Consider the following 16016-nt stretch of genomic DNA (forward strand, 5'->3'; position numbering starts at 1 on the left):
GTCCTCTCCTTCTTTTTTCTCTTCATTATTTTTCGAGAAACTTCTTGTAGATCCTTTCAATTTTTTCTTCTTCTTTCTTTCACCCGTCTTCTCTGATTTCGTGTGTACCTCTGTTTCAACTCCTTTTTCTTTTTCTTGCTCCTCTCTATTTTTATTACGGAGTGTTTCACTTATATTGTTGCTGTTTATACTTACTAGTTACCTGCACTTTTTAGAGTTCTTAGTTGCAGATTTATTATCTTTTAATTAAGTATTATTACTCCTTTTGATAGCATTGTTTATTATATTTGCATTATACTATGTAGCATTGTAGTATCGTGGTGTAGACTTCTCCTTTTTCTTTATGCTCGTTTTCATCTTCCCTCTCGGTTTCTTCCTAGTATCTCCATGCTGTTCTTATACACCTTCTATCTTTCCTCTTATGTCACTCCATTTTATAGTATAGTTAGAATTAGGTGTTTTGTTTTGATTCATATGCGATTTCAGCACTTCTTTGTTCCTCTATTCACAAAATGATATATGCTATTTACGATGTTTCATACATAATACAGCTTTTCCTACATTTTCTGATATTGTTATTTATGCCATGCTCTTGCGCTTGATGGGGTAATGTTAATCTATTCTGAGTGGTATTTTTCTTCTAATAGCAATGTAATATCTCATTATAAAATGTATTTCTAGGTGTATGAAGTTTCTATTGCTTTTTTAGTTCACTATCAGTCGTTTTTTGCATAATGGGCTATTCTTCTTTACCAACTTTTGCTCCTATAACGGGTCTTCGACTCGCCTTTTCCACGTTCTCCCTTGCATGTTATGGGTCTCTTTTAGACCTCCCCCTCTGCCTCGTTTCTCTCTCCTTTCTAATCTTTCTTCTCTCCTTCTGGCTTTTCTTTTTTCATGGTTTTCCCACATGGTTGCTCCCGTAACATCTATTTGGTTTTGTGGTTGGTCTACCATATTCCTGTACTTCGTCTTTTCTCTGTTATCATTGTTGTCTTCGAGTGTATCCCCTTCAGGTAGATGCCAGGTTTAAATGTTTTATCCCTTAATGTTAAGGGCTTAAACCATCCGGTCAAACGATCTAAAATCTTAGATTATTTTAAATCTCTCTCAGCGGACTTAGTCCTATTTCAAGAATCTAAGATCACTAGTAGAGAAGCGCTATTTTTGAAGAAAGAATGGGTATCGGATGTGTCTTGTTCGGATGCTTCTGGTAAACGCAATGGTGTGGTTACGTTGGTTTCGAGAAATTCGGGTTTATCGATTATCTCTTCTGAGCATGACTCTGATGGTCGATGGCTCCTTTCTAAATTATCAGATGGACAGCATGATCTGTTTGTTATGAATATATATGCTCCGAATATTGATGACCCTGCTTTTTGGAAATCCATTTCTAAAAAACTGCATGATACCCCACATGCGGGTAATCTTATTGTGGGTGGGGATTTTAACTTACCTATGGACCCTTTATTGGACAGGAATTCCGCTTTTCAGTTTCATCCGCCTAAAGCACACAAACAGATGCTTAACATGTGCTCCATTGCTAATTTGCATGATATTTGGCGTCTCCATAATCCCACTGGTAGTGACTTTTCTTTCTTTTCCTCCCCTCATTCCTCATTTTCTCGCATTGACTATCTCCTAGTTCACTCTTCTCTTGTCGCAGCCTCTTCCTCCCCGCTTATTCATCCCATTGTCATCTCCGACCATGCTGCGGTTACTTTTACGCTTTCGTCCTTTGCTCCGAAACCACGTGGTCGTTCCTGGAGACTTAATACGGAGGTGTTATATGACTCTACCCAAGTGGAAGAATTTTCCAAGGATATCAACACTTTCTTCCGTGAAAATGAGGTGTCTGTATCTTCTCCAATAATTCTTTGGGACTCTTTTAAATGTACTTTCCGTGGCCAAGTTATTGCATGCATGTCCAAACGCAATTTAGCGATTAAAAAAGAACTTACTGATTTATCATCTGAAATCAAGACTTTGGAGGCTTCCTTTAGACATACTAAAGATCCGACTATCCTACAACAAATTAAGCTTCTAAAATACAAATATAATACAATTGTCACTAAAAGAGCTCATATTGGTTTCCAAGCACAAAAGTCCAAAAAATTACTCTTAAAGAATCGGGCTGGCAAACTTTTGGCTGCTACATTAAAATTCCAAGACTCCTCCTCTAGATCCTCTCAGATCTCTTCTATTAAGGACCATAATGGCTCTAAAAAATTCCAAACTGAGGAAATTCTTGAAGTTTTTCGTGATTTTTATAACAAATTGTATACCCCCTCTAACCAAGCCTCTTTTGACAAATGCCGAGATTTTTTAAAATCAATTCCGATTCAATCAGTATCAGAGGAAGATCGATCCACTCTAAATGAACCTATCTCACCTGAGGAAATAGTTTCTGCTATCAAAGCCACCCGTTCTAGGCATTTATTTTTGTTCGACACTACATACCACGGTTACGTATAATGAGTCTCAAACTCTGGCTAAAGTTCGTCGTCTTCTGGATACTTGGTCTCCAAAACATATTTCATGGTGGGGGCGCTTACAAACCCTTAAAATGATGATCACGCCGATCATCAATTTTGTTTCTTCCATGATTCCGATTAAATTATCTGACTCTTTTTTTCGGGAAATCGATGGTATCACCTCCAAATTTTTATGGAGCGGAAAACGTGCTCGGTTGGCATACAAATATTTACGTAGACCCTGCGATATGGGTGGTTGTAACTTCCCGGATTGGGAAAAATACCAGACTGCTTTTTTGGCCTCTCAAGGTGCCCTCTGGTTTTCTCCCCCAACCCGTCATATCCCTCTATGGCTACTCATAGAGCAGGATTTAGCTGCTCCCTTACCACTGGCCTCTTTGTGTACTACTTCCACTCTACATATTCTATTCTCCCGATCTATCATCATTGATACAATCATCGCAATTAAGAAAGTGGACAAGAAAATGGCATTTCCTCTGCACAAGACTAGATGGTCTTCCATTTGGCGTAATTCCAAAATTAAAATCAATATCACTCCCGCACTCATGGCGTATTGGGCAATGAAGGGTGTCTCTCTTGTACAACATCTGTATAATGAGTCTGGTGAGCCCTTACCTTTCTCTACTTTAGCGCTCAAACACTCTCTAACAAATCTAGACTTCTATACTTTTCTTAAAATCAAGGTTGCGATCTCGAAAACTCGTCTTCACCCCTCCTCGTCCACCATCTCTCTGTTTTCTATCTGGCTCAAAGCGGGTCATGTTGCTTCCCACATTTATAGGTTTCTATCCTCTTCTTCGCTTCCAGATCAGACGGTTGCACAGCAAAAATGGTCGCGTCATTTTGATCACAATATTACGGACCATATCTCCTCCGAAGCTTGGCAATCCATTGGCAAACTAGCGTTACGTAACAAAATTGCTCCTTCCTTAATACAGTCCAAGTTTTTCTCGATCAATCTACTCCACTGGACTCCGGTGCGTCTTCATTCTCTCAACCTTAAAGAGGATAACCTCTGTTGGAGTTGTGGCGTTGAGACAGGTGATTTTCCTCATATGTTCTATAACTGTTCCTTACTTAAATCTTTCTGGGACCTTATTCAGCGACATTTGTCTCTTATCTTTGAAATTGAGCTCCAGCTCTCTTTTCCTTTAGTTATTTTAGGCCCCTGGGCGGCTCCCACGCCTCTTCCCCTTGAGCCATTACAATTACAACTGTTAGACCTTCTTTTATCTGTAGCGATCAAAGTTATTCTTATGGAGTGGAAGTCTTTCTCGTCTGTCTCCTATCACACTTGGTGGGCATGGGTTTCCTTCTTACGCAGTGCTCACACTTCAGTAGATCTAGCACATCTGTCACCTTCCATCTCTAGTGGGGTTTGGGCAACTCTGGATGAATATATGGAACTCTCTGCGAATGGTGTTGTCCCTCAATTTCCTGCTGTTATGTCTACCTAATTTTTTGTTTGGTGAGTTGCATTACATTGGGTTGTTCCTGTGGGATTCCTTCTTTCTTTCTTCCTCTTTCCTGTCCTCTCTTCCCGTTCCTTCTTTCTGCTGCTTTTTTCCTTGCTCTCCTTCCTTCTTCCTGTTGTTCCTCTTACATCCCCCTGCCCCTGTCCTCATCTTACGGACTGATACGTTCTACGTTCTGAACAATGTATTCCTCTTTTGGCTCAATTCATTACCCTCATTTTAGGTGCCTGTTCTCCAATTTTACTTACATTGAGCTTGTTATTGTTCAAATATTGCCCATGTTTTCACATTTCTGCTCATATTGGAATGTATCGCATCTTTGTATTTTGATTTGGATATTATTTGGATCATTATTTCTCTCAATAAAATCCTCTTGAAATGAAAAAAAAAGAAAGCAACAAACTGTAAAACAAATTTTTGGACTATCCAACCTTTGAAGATAGGTTAGTGCTCCTGTGCTCATGACGAGCTCAGCTCGTCATGAGCACAGGAGCACTGTACTGCATGACGAGCTTAGCTCGTCATGAGCATGGAAGGGGTAAATATACGCATCTGCCATCGCTGTACTCACAAGATAAGAAACAATGTAATCTAAACCTTGCCTCAGTTAGGGCTGGCATAGGAAGGAATGAGGAAGGATCAACGGGTTAAGAAAAGTATGAATATTAATGTTCATCAGTGGAATACATTTTCAAGTATCATGAGTTTCCAACACCTTGTAGCACATTTCATGATACAGTAATTAGAAGTTAGGAATTCTTCAAGAAAGAACTGCTACCTAGTGGTTGCCATTTTGCAGTTACATTTTAAGGTTCAGCATAGTGACTAACAACAAAACATAGGTTCACATTACCCTGGATCTAGTGATGTGCTCTGTAAACGCCGACTTTGTACTGAGGATGTGGCGTAATCTGGGGAAGAATAAAGGGAAGGCTGTTAAAAAATGTACAACAGATAGCCAAAGCAACAATGTGTAGCATACTCAGAAAATCTGTCAAAAAGACACCAAATAAAAACAATCATTGTCAAAGCCAATAGGTTTCGCCTATATAAGAGCTATTGGCTTATCAATGTGTTTTAGCCACGAGGTACACCTGCGTGGATGCTGTTCAACATGGCTTAAAGTTAGTGGTGTAGAGTGGCATGGAGTGGAGTGTCAGAGTTGCATACAGTGTAGTGGTGTAGAGTGTTGTGGAGTGGTGTAGAGGGTTGTGGAGGGGCATAGAGTGGAGTAAAGTGTTGCAGAGTGGAGTGACAGAGCAAAGAGATTAAGTATACAGCACACAAAACAATAATGCGTAGAAATGTAATCACTTAGTGTATTGATTAGTTGTGATCTTATTAAAATATGTTTCCAATACACATCAGACTAGAGTCAAGTCGGAGCTAACCAATGGTAAGTAATGATAAGTAGAGGTGCAGGTTCTAAACCAGTTTTAAGCTTTTTTTTTTGTTAACAGATTTCACTGACAGGGCATGTGCCAGGTTTAGGCAAAACCTAAAAAGGGCTCAAGAAAGTTTCTCAGGGGGCCGTACAGAATGGTAGCATAAGGAGGATATTCAGCACCATGTGTTTGATGAGAAACATATTTAATGATAGAAATTTAGGGTTAAAGGAACAGTCATCCATATGGATCAAAGAAACAATTTTAATATAATTGTCAATTACCATGAGCCCCATGCTCCTTTCTTGGTCTTGCCTACCAGACAGCATATAGAACCCTACTGTCTGCTTACTTGCTCAGACTCTGCCCTTTGCATTCATTAGTTAGATCATTTGTATGCTTTTTTATTCATTAGCTTGTGTGGTCTTTTCTTCGTTTTCTTGTGTTTGTCCTTCCTCTAGAGTGTAGCTGCATTACTTGTGCACTTCCACGGCTTACTTTTAGTCCCCTACTTATTTTTCTTTTTGGTTAATCACTCCACGAGAATGCACGTATTTTCGAGCTGTCTACCTCTCCTGCAGTGTGCTTCTCCACTATTCCTTTCGTGTTGCGATCGCCCTTCTGGGCTCCCCCACATTTCTGTCTCACTCATGTGCTTTTCCCTTCTCCCAACAGCCCGTTCCCCATTGCTGCCACCTACGCTCCCTCCCACCCACCTACCTACCTACTCCGTGTTGCTACCCCATCCCACTCACACGCTCCCAGTTGCCACCTACACCTGTGTTCTTTTTTTTCCTTTTTTTGTGGAAGACCACGTAACAATATGCTGCCAGGCTTTTTAACTTAAAAGCGATTTTGTACAAGTTCTAGTTCTTTTTTATTTATCTACACATTTATACATTTTGTAGGTGTGTGTGAGTAATCCAGCATACACGGGTCTACAAAGCAGTGAGGCTGCGTCACTGTGCCTTTTTAGATAGAGACCTGCGTAGGCTGCACTTGCACAGTCGCAGGGAGAGATCTTATGTTACATATGCGGGGCTTGAACCCGCCCCTCTTCTCCATTAGCTGGCTTCCTAAACGGAGGCCAATCATTGGAGGAGAGGGGCGTCACTCAGTTCAAGACGGGATTCGGGGTGTGTTTTTGTTGTTCTTTCTCTCCCTGACGTCATCGTCAGATAGCAGCCCCTCATCACGCTGCCTGCACGCTCAAGTCAGCTCTCTGATTGGTGTTCCTTATTAACCAATCAGAGGGCCGACTGGCGCGTGCAGGAAGCGTGAGCAGACTCTGCCTCCTCCCCACACAGCCAGCCTGGCCCAGGTAAAGAGGGGGAACTAAAAACACAGTATCTCTTTTCACAGTTGTCATTTCCAGTGCCGTGAGTTTCCTTTCAAGCATGAACTTGTTTTTTTTAACCACGACGGACATGCCCACAATAGCTGTGACGTAATAGCGTCGCGTCAGACCACCCTTTTGTGATAAAATAACTGATGAGGCTGAGGGCGGACGATACCACCAGAAACCCTGGCTAGGGGGGTTCAGTTTGATGCCGATAAACTAAGGTTGACTGACATTTATCACTCACATAGATAGACAAAGGCCGCTGACGCAGCGTCACCAAAGAGAGGAGAGCGAGCGTCACTTGCGCGCGATCAAATGTTTAAGAAACACAAGCCTCAATCCCTCCCGTTTCAGCAGGCCCTGCACGCGGCGTCCGCCCCCTCCGTCAGAGCCGCGGCACGCGCCGTTCTCTCATGAAGAGCGTGGCCCTGTCAGCCCTTTGAAAAATGGCAGCGCCTGCCCCCTGTGGCCCTGGTTTCCTGAATGCAGGGTGCCCCATCGACACTGTGGGGAATACCAAATGCTTAGCTGTCCACCCAGACAAACAACTGCCCTTGTGCCAGCTCTCCACAAAACATCTGCCCATCACGTTTAATCCCCCTTCATTATACACATTGGTGCAATACAGTTCCAAACAACAGCTGCCGGTGTATGCATTTCACCTGCTCTACCTTGCCCAGGGAAAACTCTGCAAACGCACCATGGATGAAACCTGCCTCCAGTGCACCGGCTCCTGTGACACAAGAACCTGTGAATCCATCTCCTTGTGTTTCACCTCTTCAAATAGCCGACAACTGCTCAATTCGACCACTGTATCTGTTCCACCTTAAATGAACCTGCAGGCAGATGCGGGGGGAATAAGTCTGATATCACTTTGGAAAGTACAATTTCCCCATTGCACTCTCCTAGGACTTGCGTGGTGTCAGTACTTTGCTCAGAGGCTTCCAGTTCTGGTTCATCGTCGAGTTCCAGTTCCTCTACATCCTCATCGTGTTCTAGCTCTTCATCAAATTCCGACCCCTTGTCGAGTTCAAGTTCCTCAACATCCTCGTCTGTTTCCAGCTCTTTAATATGCTCATCGAGTTCAAGCTCCTCAACATCCTTGTGTGGTAGTTCCTCCATTTCCTCGTCAAGTTCTAGCCCCTCATCATGTTGTGCGTGCTTTTCTGCCCCCTCCCCGCTCCTCGTTGTGCGTGCTTTTCTGTCCCCCTGTTCACTCGTTGTGCGTGCTTTTTTGTGTGGGGCTCTGTGTGCGTGTGTGTGTCTGTGTGTGTGTGTGTGTGTGGGGGGCTCTGTGTGTGTGTGGGGGGGGGCTCTGTGTGTATGTGTGTGGGGCTCTGTGTGTTTGGGGAGCTCTGTGTGTTTGGGGGCTCTGTGTGTGTGGGGGCTTTCTGTGTATGTGTATGGGGGGTTCTCTATGTGTGTGTGTGGGGGGTTCTCTGTGTGTGTGTGGGGGGGGGGGGGTTCTCTGTGTGTGTGTGGGGGGCTCTCCCTGTGTGTTAAGCTCTGTGTGTGTGGGGGGGGGGCTCTGTGTGTGTGAGGGGGCTCTGTGTGTGGGGCTGTGTGTGTGTGTGGTGCTCTGTGTGTGTGGGAGGCTCTGTGTGGGGGGCTCTGTGTGGGGGGGCTGGTTGTGTGTGTGGGGGCGCTGTGTATGTGTGTCGTGTGTGTGCGTCTCTGTGTGTGCGTCGTGTGTGTGCGTCTCTGTGTGTGTGCGTCTGTGTGTGTGCGTCTCTGTATGTGTGCGTCTCTGTATGTGTGCGTCTCTGTATGTGTGCGTCTCTGTATGTGTGCGTCTCTGTGTGTGTGCGTCTCTGTGTGTGTGCGTCTCTGTGTGTGTGCGTCTCTGTGTGTGTGCGTCTCTGTGTGTGTGCGTCTCTGTGTGTGTGCGTCTCTGTGTGTGCGTCTCTGTGTGTGCGTCTCTGTGCGTGTGCGTCTCTGTGCGTGTGCGTCTCTGTGCGTGTGCGTCTCTGTGCGTGTGCGTCTCTGTGCGTGTGCGTCTCTGTGCGTGTGCGTCTCTGTGCGTGTGCGTCTCTGTGCGTGTGCGTCTCTGTGTGTGTGCGTCTCTGTGTGCGTGCGTCTCTGTGTGCGTGCGTCTGTGTCTGCGTGGGTGCAAATGCAATTGGTCTCGCATTTGCGAGAGATTAAGCTTTTGACAGATAAATAAATGGCATTGTCATTTACAATTTTTTCAAAACCAACACATAAATAAAAAATGTATCATTTACAATGCCAATAGATCTAACTTTGGCAAAGGCGAGACCGTTGCATTGTAAATGCTTGTTTAAGCTGTTCACTCTGCTATACATCATGGCCACAAGACATTGCCAACCCCAATAAGTTCTAGAGGCATGACCTACTGACTTTATTAATGCTATTTTTTTAATGCGATGACTGAGTTTTGCTGAGTATCCTCTACAGTGCCTTAATACATCCATTTTCGGGATGAAAGATGCAAATTATGTTCATAGTTCCTAACCACAAAGACCTTTTCTTTTTTATCCACCAGGTCATCTCCAGCTTGCAGGAAAGTAAATGGCATGAGGCAGTCTGCACCATCTTTCTGTTATCCTAGCAAATGCACTACATCAAATGAAGGGGAATGCAAACTGAAGCCTCATCCACACAAATGTGTGGATACCTTAGCCAAAACCTTGCTGAAAAAAAACTGGAGTTAGATGACTGTAGCTGCTTTTTTGCAGTAAGAGGCTTTTTACATACTTATGTTTAAAACTTACTGACAGCTCAGAAAACTGCTAACGCTTCTTTCACAAGAGATGAATACCAGACTTCAAAGAAGTATCAAGACAACCCAAACCACACATTTTTCCCATCCAACATCTGGGGTATCACCGCACATAACCATAGTTTATAGCATTAGTAGTATTAGTGATGTTGGTACTCAATGTGAAATTATGGATGGTCAGTGCCAGAATGATGCTATCCAGAATAGTGTAAAATTCAGATTGGTGCTTTCATACCACTTGATTGCCATATATGTTTTATTTATATTACAAACCAGACGTAACTATGTGTTAGAGCATTTTACATGGGTGAATAAATGAATGGTTCGTGAAGAGGTACTTCAAGAAATAATTTTCGGAATCTCTGGAAAGAAAAATATACATTCAAAGCAGTAATTGGAGAAAGGAGATTGAAACGGAGCATTTACAATAGTGCAATTAGTGAAAGTTCCTCGCAATATGTTGGTACCCACCGCCCATTGTGGGAGATAGTGGCTTTTACACAGGAATTTTCCTCCTTTAGTAACCTTCAAAGTAGGTAGAAATTTGATTTAGGGTGGTAATGAGTTCAGAGTTTAAATATCATCGTTTTTCTTTCCTACATGCTGGAGATTCTAGTCATAAAGGGCCAGATGTAGTTAAAAGCTGTTTAGCGAGTCCTTAATAGCGATTTTTAGGGAATACTATTAAGGGCTCGCAAAATGCCATGTAGGTAGCAATCGCAAATATTTTTGCAATTCCTATACATTCCTTATTTGTGACTCGCAAATTGTGAGTCGCAAATAAGGAATGGCTTCCTATTAATTTCTATGGGCCAAGAGGCCCTTAGGAATGAATGGGAATTGCGCGCGCAATTTCAAAAGTGCAAGGGTCCCAAAAGGACACCCTGTTGTGCCCCTGAATTGTGCATGTGTGCAAATGTGGCACTCATACATGCCCTAAGGGCACTTTGAAAAAAGCATAAAAGTGCTTTTTTAAAGGAAATCGCAACTTACCACCAACTTGAAGTTGGTGGTATTTTGCGATTCCTTAAGGCATTATCGCAATTTGCGAAGCCAACTAGCATAGCAGTTAGGGAATCACAAAATGCGATTCTCTAAATGCTTGCGCAAAATGAGGAATCGCAAATTTTGCGATTCCTTATCTTGCAAGTAGGTATTTGCCTACCTACATAGCACACAGCTAAATAGAGATCGCAAACGCTGATATTCTGCGAATTTCTGGGTTTGCGGTCGCTATTTTGCTTGCTACATCTGGCCCAAAGTGTCTAACCTCTTAAGATCATGTTGGCCACCAGACAGCACCACAAAACTATCTGACCCACATACTAAACCCTGTGAAACACCTATGTAGATGAGGCATGCTAGCTTAAATTGCCTCCCTGCTACAAATAAAAGGACCAATTGTGTGGTCAGCAGAAGGTTATGTGATCAGGATTCATCGCCCCCGAGGTGAGTGGGGCTTCTGCATGAAGCATTACCTTGAAAGATGGTAGGTGGATTTTGGCAATGCCACATAGCAAAGAGTTGTTGTAGTCTAGTGTTGATTGGATGAGTGAATAGGCCATTTGTTTCAAGCCTTTTTCTGGGATGATGTGTTGGATGCCTCTCAGTAGACTCAATTGATCTGGTGCTCCTGTAGCTAGTGCATTGGTGTGGGACTGAAGGTTCTGCTTGTTTATCCAGAAGGAAGCCAAGTGCCTTTGCTCACACAATGACTGGCTTTTATTCTAGCAAGGTGTTATTGTTGATCTATTGTTGGAAAGGAATAGAGCAAAGGGTGAGGGAACTAAAAAAACAGAGTCCTGAAGGTGTTGAATTTAAGGTGATGAGGCATCCAGGACTGCATTTCGCTCCCGGGATCGGAAATCATTCAAGGGAAGAGATTTTCATATAGATTGAAGATGTCAGCATACATAGAAGATTTTTGAGTTTTTCATTAGGTTGACCAGGGTTTGAATATACAGGCTAAAGAGTGCTGGTAAAAGGATGGAGGCTAGGGAAACCCCTTATTTGAGATAAGAAGCATTTGGCAATGAGTTGGAGATTTTTCTTTTATAATGATGCATGCATTGCTGCGTTTTCTTAGCAAAACCATCCGCTAACAATGAAATATACCAATAGCTTCTCTTTGGAGTAGGTGCTTATCTCATGACTCTACCCACATCCTCATAATACTTTTCCCTTCAGCTGAGATATGATGATCTAAATGTCTCAAAGACCTCTTCCAACCTCACATCATGTACCTCCTTCATCTCACAAAAACTCAAATGTAATCCTGAAAAAACGATATGCTTCCTTCCCTTGATCATGTGAGCCATGACAAGCTAGATTGCAGGTGACACTGACACCAGGGCCAACAGCATTCGTCTAACCTGAAACACTTCATCCAGAGTAGTGAATGGTGTCAAATTCCTTAAAGAAGCAGCTTGATCTAGTGTTAAACCTGTGAAATATCGGACGTTGAGAAATCTGTGGCTTTCCCAAATAAAGAAGGCATTTCATTAGTGTGCAGAATAAAGATAATGACTGACAACACATTCCTCCTGACCCCCCCCCCCCCTCCTACAGCATCCTTACCTCATTGCATCCAACAGCAATCCTTTGCCTGTCTCTAAATTCCCCCTCATCTTGCTCATCATCTCTCAGAAGCACAGACAATGGTCATCATCCGATAACTTATGCCACTAATCACAACATATGTTATGAAAGAGAAGACCTGGATTGTACACTAAGTTGACAAACTGCTTCACCCACAAGCATGTAATAGACAGTTGCCTCTACCCTGTTTTCACTCCTTCCAATCCTCACTTTGTTTCTCGAACATCGTTTCACCTACCTTGTACTTCTAGCTTACGTTTTAGTCATATCCCTAACCAGTTCTCTATGAGCACTTCCAATACAAACACCTACCCTACACATCCAAACCCAGTAAAATGCCTCCTCATTATACTGAAACAACACAACAAATCCACAACTAGACCATGCTCACCATCTCTGCTGGTAAAAAGCATGACAAATACAAGTATAGGGAGGAGAAAGCCATCGAATAAGGAAGAGAGACTTGAGATTGACAAGAAATCTATCCAATCATGAACAAGGAGGTGACCCCCAAGCCCTCAATGTATTGTTTTGTAGAAAACAGGCTAACAAATACAGGCAGCTTTGAGACCTAAAAGTGACAACACACACCTTTGTACAAAATACAAGCATCTTTGGCATTAATTATATTTCCGATGAACCATACACATGGACAGTGCCTTGTACAACCTAGAAAACGAATTGGCAAATTTCAAAGAATACAGAATACAGGAGCCAGACAAGTCCTTAACAAATTAATGGAGTCACATTACATTAGCTCTCAAAGTTCTTTACTGGTTGTCAGTGGTAAAAAAGCATAACTCTTAAAGCCTTTAGCATTGCACATCAGGTGATTCATGAGAGAGAGGACAAACATTCTTACAATTCACATTCAGGTGATTTTATTTATTTATTGAGTTTTATATAGCGCTGGCTAGACCTGGGGGTATCAGAGCGCTTTACATGAGGTAGAAATATTGTTTCAGAGCATGGTTACAAAGTTACATCAGTTCCTGGAGCGGTGTAACAGGAATTACATGAGTACAAAAGCATAGCATAAAATGAGGAAAAAAATAGGCAAGGGGAGAGAAGGAAGGAATAGGGGAGGTAGACTGAGAATAATGGAGGGAAGAGGAGAGGGAGGATGTAGGAGGAACAACGGGGAGACGAGGAAAAACAATGTCCGACGTCCGGCTGGGTAGGTGCCGGACGAGGGGTGAACAAGTGCCAAACTCATCTATAGCTGCGTGAGACAGCTCCACCGGTCAACGGTTGATCAGGCACCGCAGTACATACAGAAAGGTTATAGTTTCCGCCTAGGGGGGCATAGTCCAAAAGTTCCAACAAGCACACCTGATAAAAATCCAGGCCTCTGCTGTGTGAGACTCCCTGGTCGCTGTGGAATCCAACAGAGGGGTCTCAGACTCCAGGGCATAAATGCTGGATCCCTCCCCAACAGGGGGAGAAGAAGTGCGTTGGAAAGGGGCCCACTCATGTGATACAACCAAAGGAGAAACTTTAGATCGAATATGGTTCTATGCTGGTTAATACTCCCGCTTATCAAAAACTCACTTGGGTACAAGTTCTTCTCGGACATGCAAGATCTGGGTCACACTCCCAAATGGGATAAAGATCATCAACAATCGGTAAAAGTAGTCCACGGAAATAAAGACCTAGCTTGTAGAAACTTTTCGATGTCATGATTGAGCAGCATTTCGAATTATGAGTGATTTAGAAAATGTCCAGAAAAGTTTCAGCATGAATATAAATTATGTTTTTCTTATAGGTCTGGTGACAAGATTTTAAATTGGATTCCTGGAAGGCATGTTGTATTTCATTTATAGCAATGCTATGCTGTATAGTGGGTGCATGTAGAAAAAGATGTAACCATTATGCATAGATAGAGTTCCTATGCTTGCCTCTCTCATACGGACACACACACGTTTTCATGGAATAATATTCTGTTGGAGCGGAGTACATGAAGATCGGCTGATTTGACAAGGATTACAAAATACACATAAGTGAAGAGACTGACCACGCTTATAACACTGATGTCTCCATATTCTATGTAGGGCAGTGTATTCTTAAGGCAAAATCTTAGAGCTACCTTGCTCAAATGGGTGTCATTTCATATATTTATGTGTTTTCCTAGTCTTTGTTACGTGATTTTGCACAGGAGAAAGTGTCACTCATATTTCTTGAAATGTCACTCATAATTACACTGAAGTTATGAAAATGTCACACATGGCAATCTGAAACCTTGGCAGCTATGAGCATAGATAGCAGCCGGCATGAACATAGAAAACGGAGAGGGGCTCTGCGTGGCCTGCAGAGGCTGCCACCATCTTATTTTTTTATATACAATAAAAAATTACAGAAATTAAAGAAAAGGCTGGTTAGAATGATTCTGAACGGGAGCACGTGATACAGGGGGTCCTAGGGCGTTCTCTCGAGGGCCTACAAGTGCGTTCAATACTGTGTTCATAGTGGCCAAGGTTTCAGAATGCTATGCGTTACATTTTCATAAGTTCAGGGTAATTATGAGTGACATTTCAACGATTATAACTATGAGTACCACTTTCTCCCAAGCAAAATCAAGCAAAACATAAACCTCAGAAATTACACCCATTTGAGCAAGGAACAACTCTAAGAAGATCTCAACACTGCTGCAAAATACTTGAAATGGAAGGGCACTAACTGGAGACAGACTGCCTGACTGCAGTTCTCAGCAGAGGGCAGGCTGCACATAGCTGCCAAATTGTCAGTTTGCTTATGCATAGCTGCCAAGTTTTTGGTTTGTGTTTGTATGTGTGACATTCCCATATTTGCATTGTGTTTATGTGTGACATTTCAATTCCTCACGTGTGACACTTGGAGTGACACTTTTTTGTGAGCTGTGTGAATAATAACAGCTGTGAGCCCGTGCCTGAGGTGCATCATCAGAGCTTTGTGAATAATAACTGTGTCAGCCCCGTGGTGAGGTGCATAATAACTGCGTCAGCCCCGTGGTGAGGTGCATCATTACAGCTGCGTGAATAATAACAGCTGTGAGCCCGTGCATAAGGTGCATCATCAGAGCTTTGTGAATAATAACTGCGTCAGCCCCGTGCGTGAGGTGCATCATTAGAGCTGCGTGAATAATAACAGCTGTGAGCCACAGCACTCTTGCCACACTCAAACTGCTCACCAATTCTAAGTATGCTAAAAAATGTATGCAACGCATTGTCATACACAATGCCAATAACTCAAACTTTAATGCTGCGAGACCTATTGCATTGCAAATGCTTGTTTTTTTTTACTTCTGTGACTATGTCAGCCCACAGGAACAGGTCTGGGTTTCGGTGGCTACATTCACCATGGACACAGTTCTTGATTAAAGCAGCATGATCGACTGCGATTGTTTCTATGGCAAGATCGGCTGCCTGCCTGGGATTCCCTCTTGGAACCATACTTTTGAAGAGACTGCACCGACCCTCTTTGGGCTGACAGATCACTTTCTGCAGTCTTCTTTCTCCTGGTAGAGCCTCTGGCACTACCTAGAAAGTTACACCTCCTGCATTTTGACAGGCTCTTACACTCTCTCAGTGGACAGGCTGGCTTCCAGTCACCTCAGGTAAGAGGTACAGCTCTTCCAGCAAGTAAAGACTCCAGTTGATGTACCCTCTCCTCTGGGGTGCAGGCTGTCACACAGACACCCGTTCTGGTTGTTATAAAGCAGTCTTCAAAATATGCTGATGAATACTCCCTTGCCCGGTGAAGTGACTTGGAACTGGTGCAACAAAGATGTAAGTAGCTCCCACTTTTATGCAGTCAAAGCAGATAAGGAATGTGGATTCTCTGTCTGCAATCTCAAAACAGGTTTCCGGAGGTTCTTCTGTCAAGTGTCCTCTCTAGGCCATTCTCCAGACTGAACTTTTGTGCAGACTGATGCTCTTCACAACAAGGTGGTCCCCAACCTGGAGTACTCACAACAGAGGCCCGAAGAGGCGTGTAGTGCAA

The 16016-nt window shown here is 43.1% G+C and overlaps 1 protein-coding gene across 1 annotated transcript in view; it reads right to left on the bottom strand.

Annotated features, from left to right (window-relative positions):
* The window catches only part of MRPL21 (mitochondrial ribosomal protein L21), a 146953-nt gene that overhangs the window by 127061 nt on the left and 3876 nt on the right, over positions 1-16016 (bottom strand). The window contains exon 2 of the mRNA XM_086957843.1: positions 4824-4881. Coding sequence (XP_086813969.1) covers positions 4824-4881 — 58 coding nt within the window. The remainder of the gene's footprint in view (positions 1-4823; positions 4882-16016) is intronic.

This window comes from Lissotriton vulgaris, chromosome 2_1 (assembly GCF_964263255.1).
Source record: "Lissotriton vulgaris chromosome 2_1, aLisVul1.2, whole genome shotgun sequence".
NCBI lineage: Eukaryota > Metazoa > Chordata > Amphibia > Caudata > Salamandridae > Lissotriton > Lissotriton vulgaris.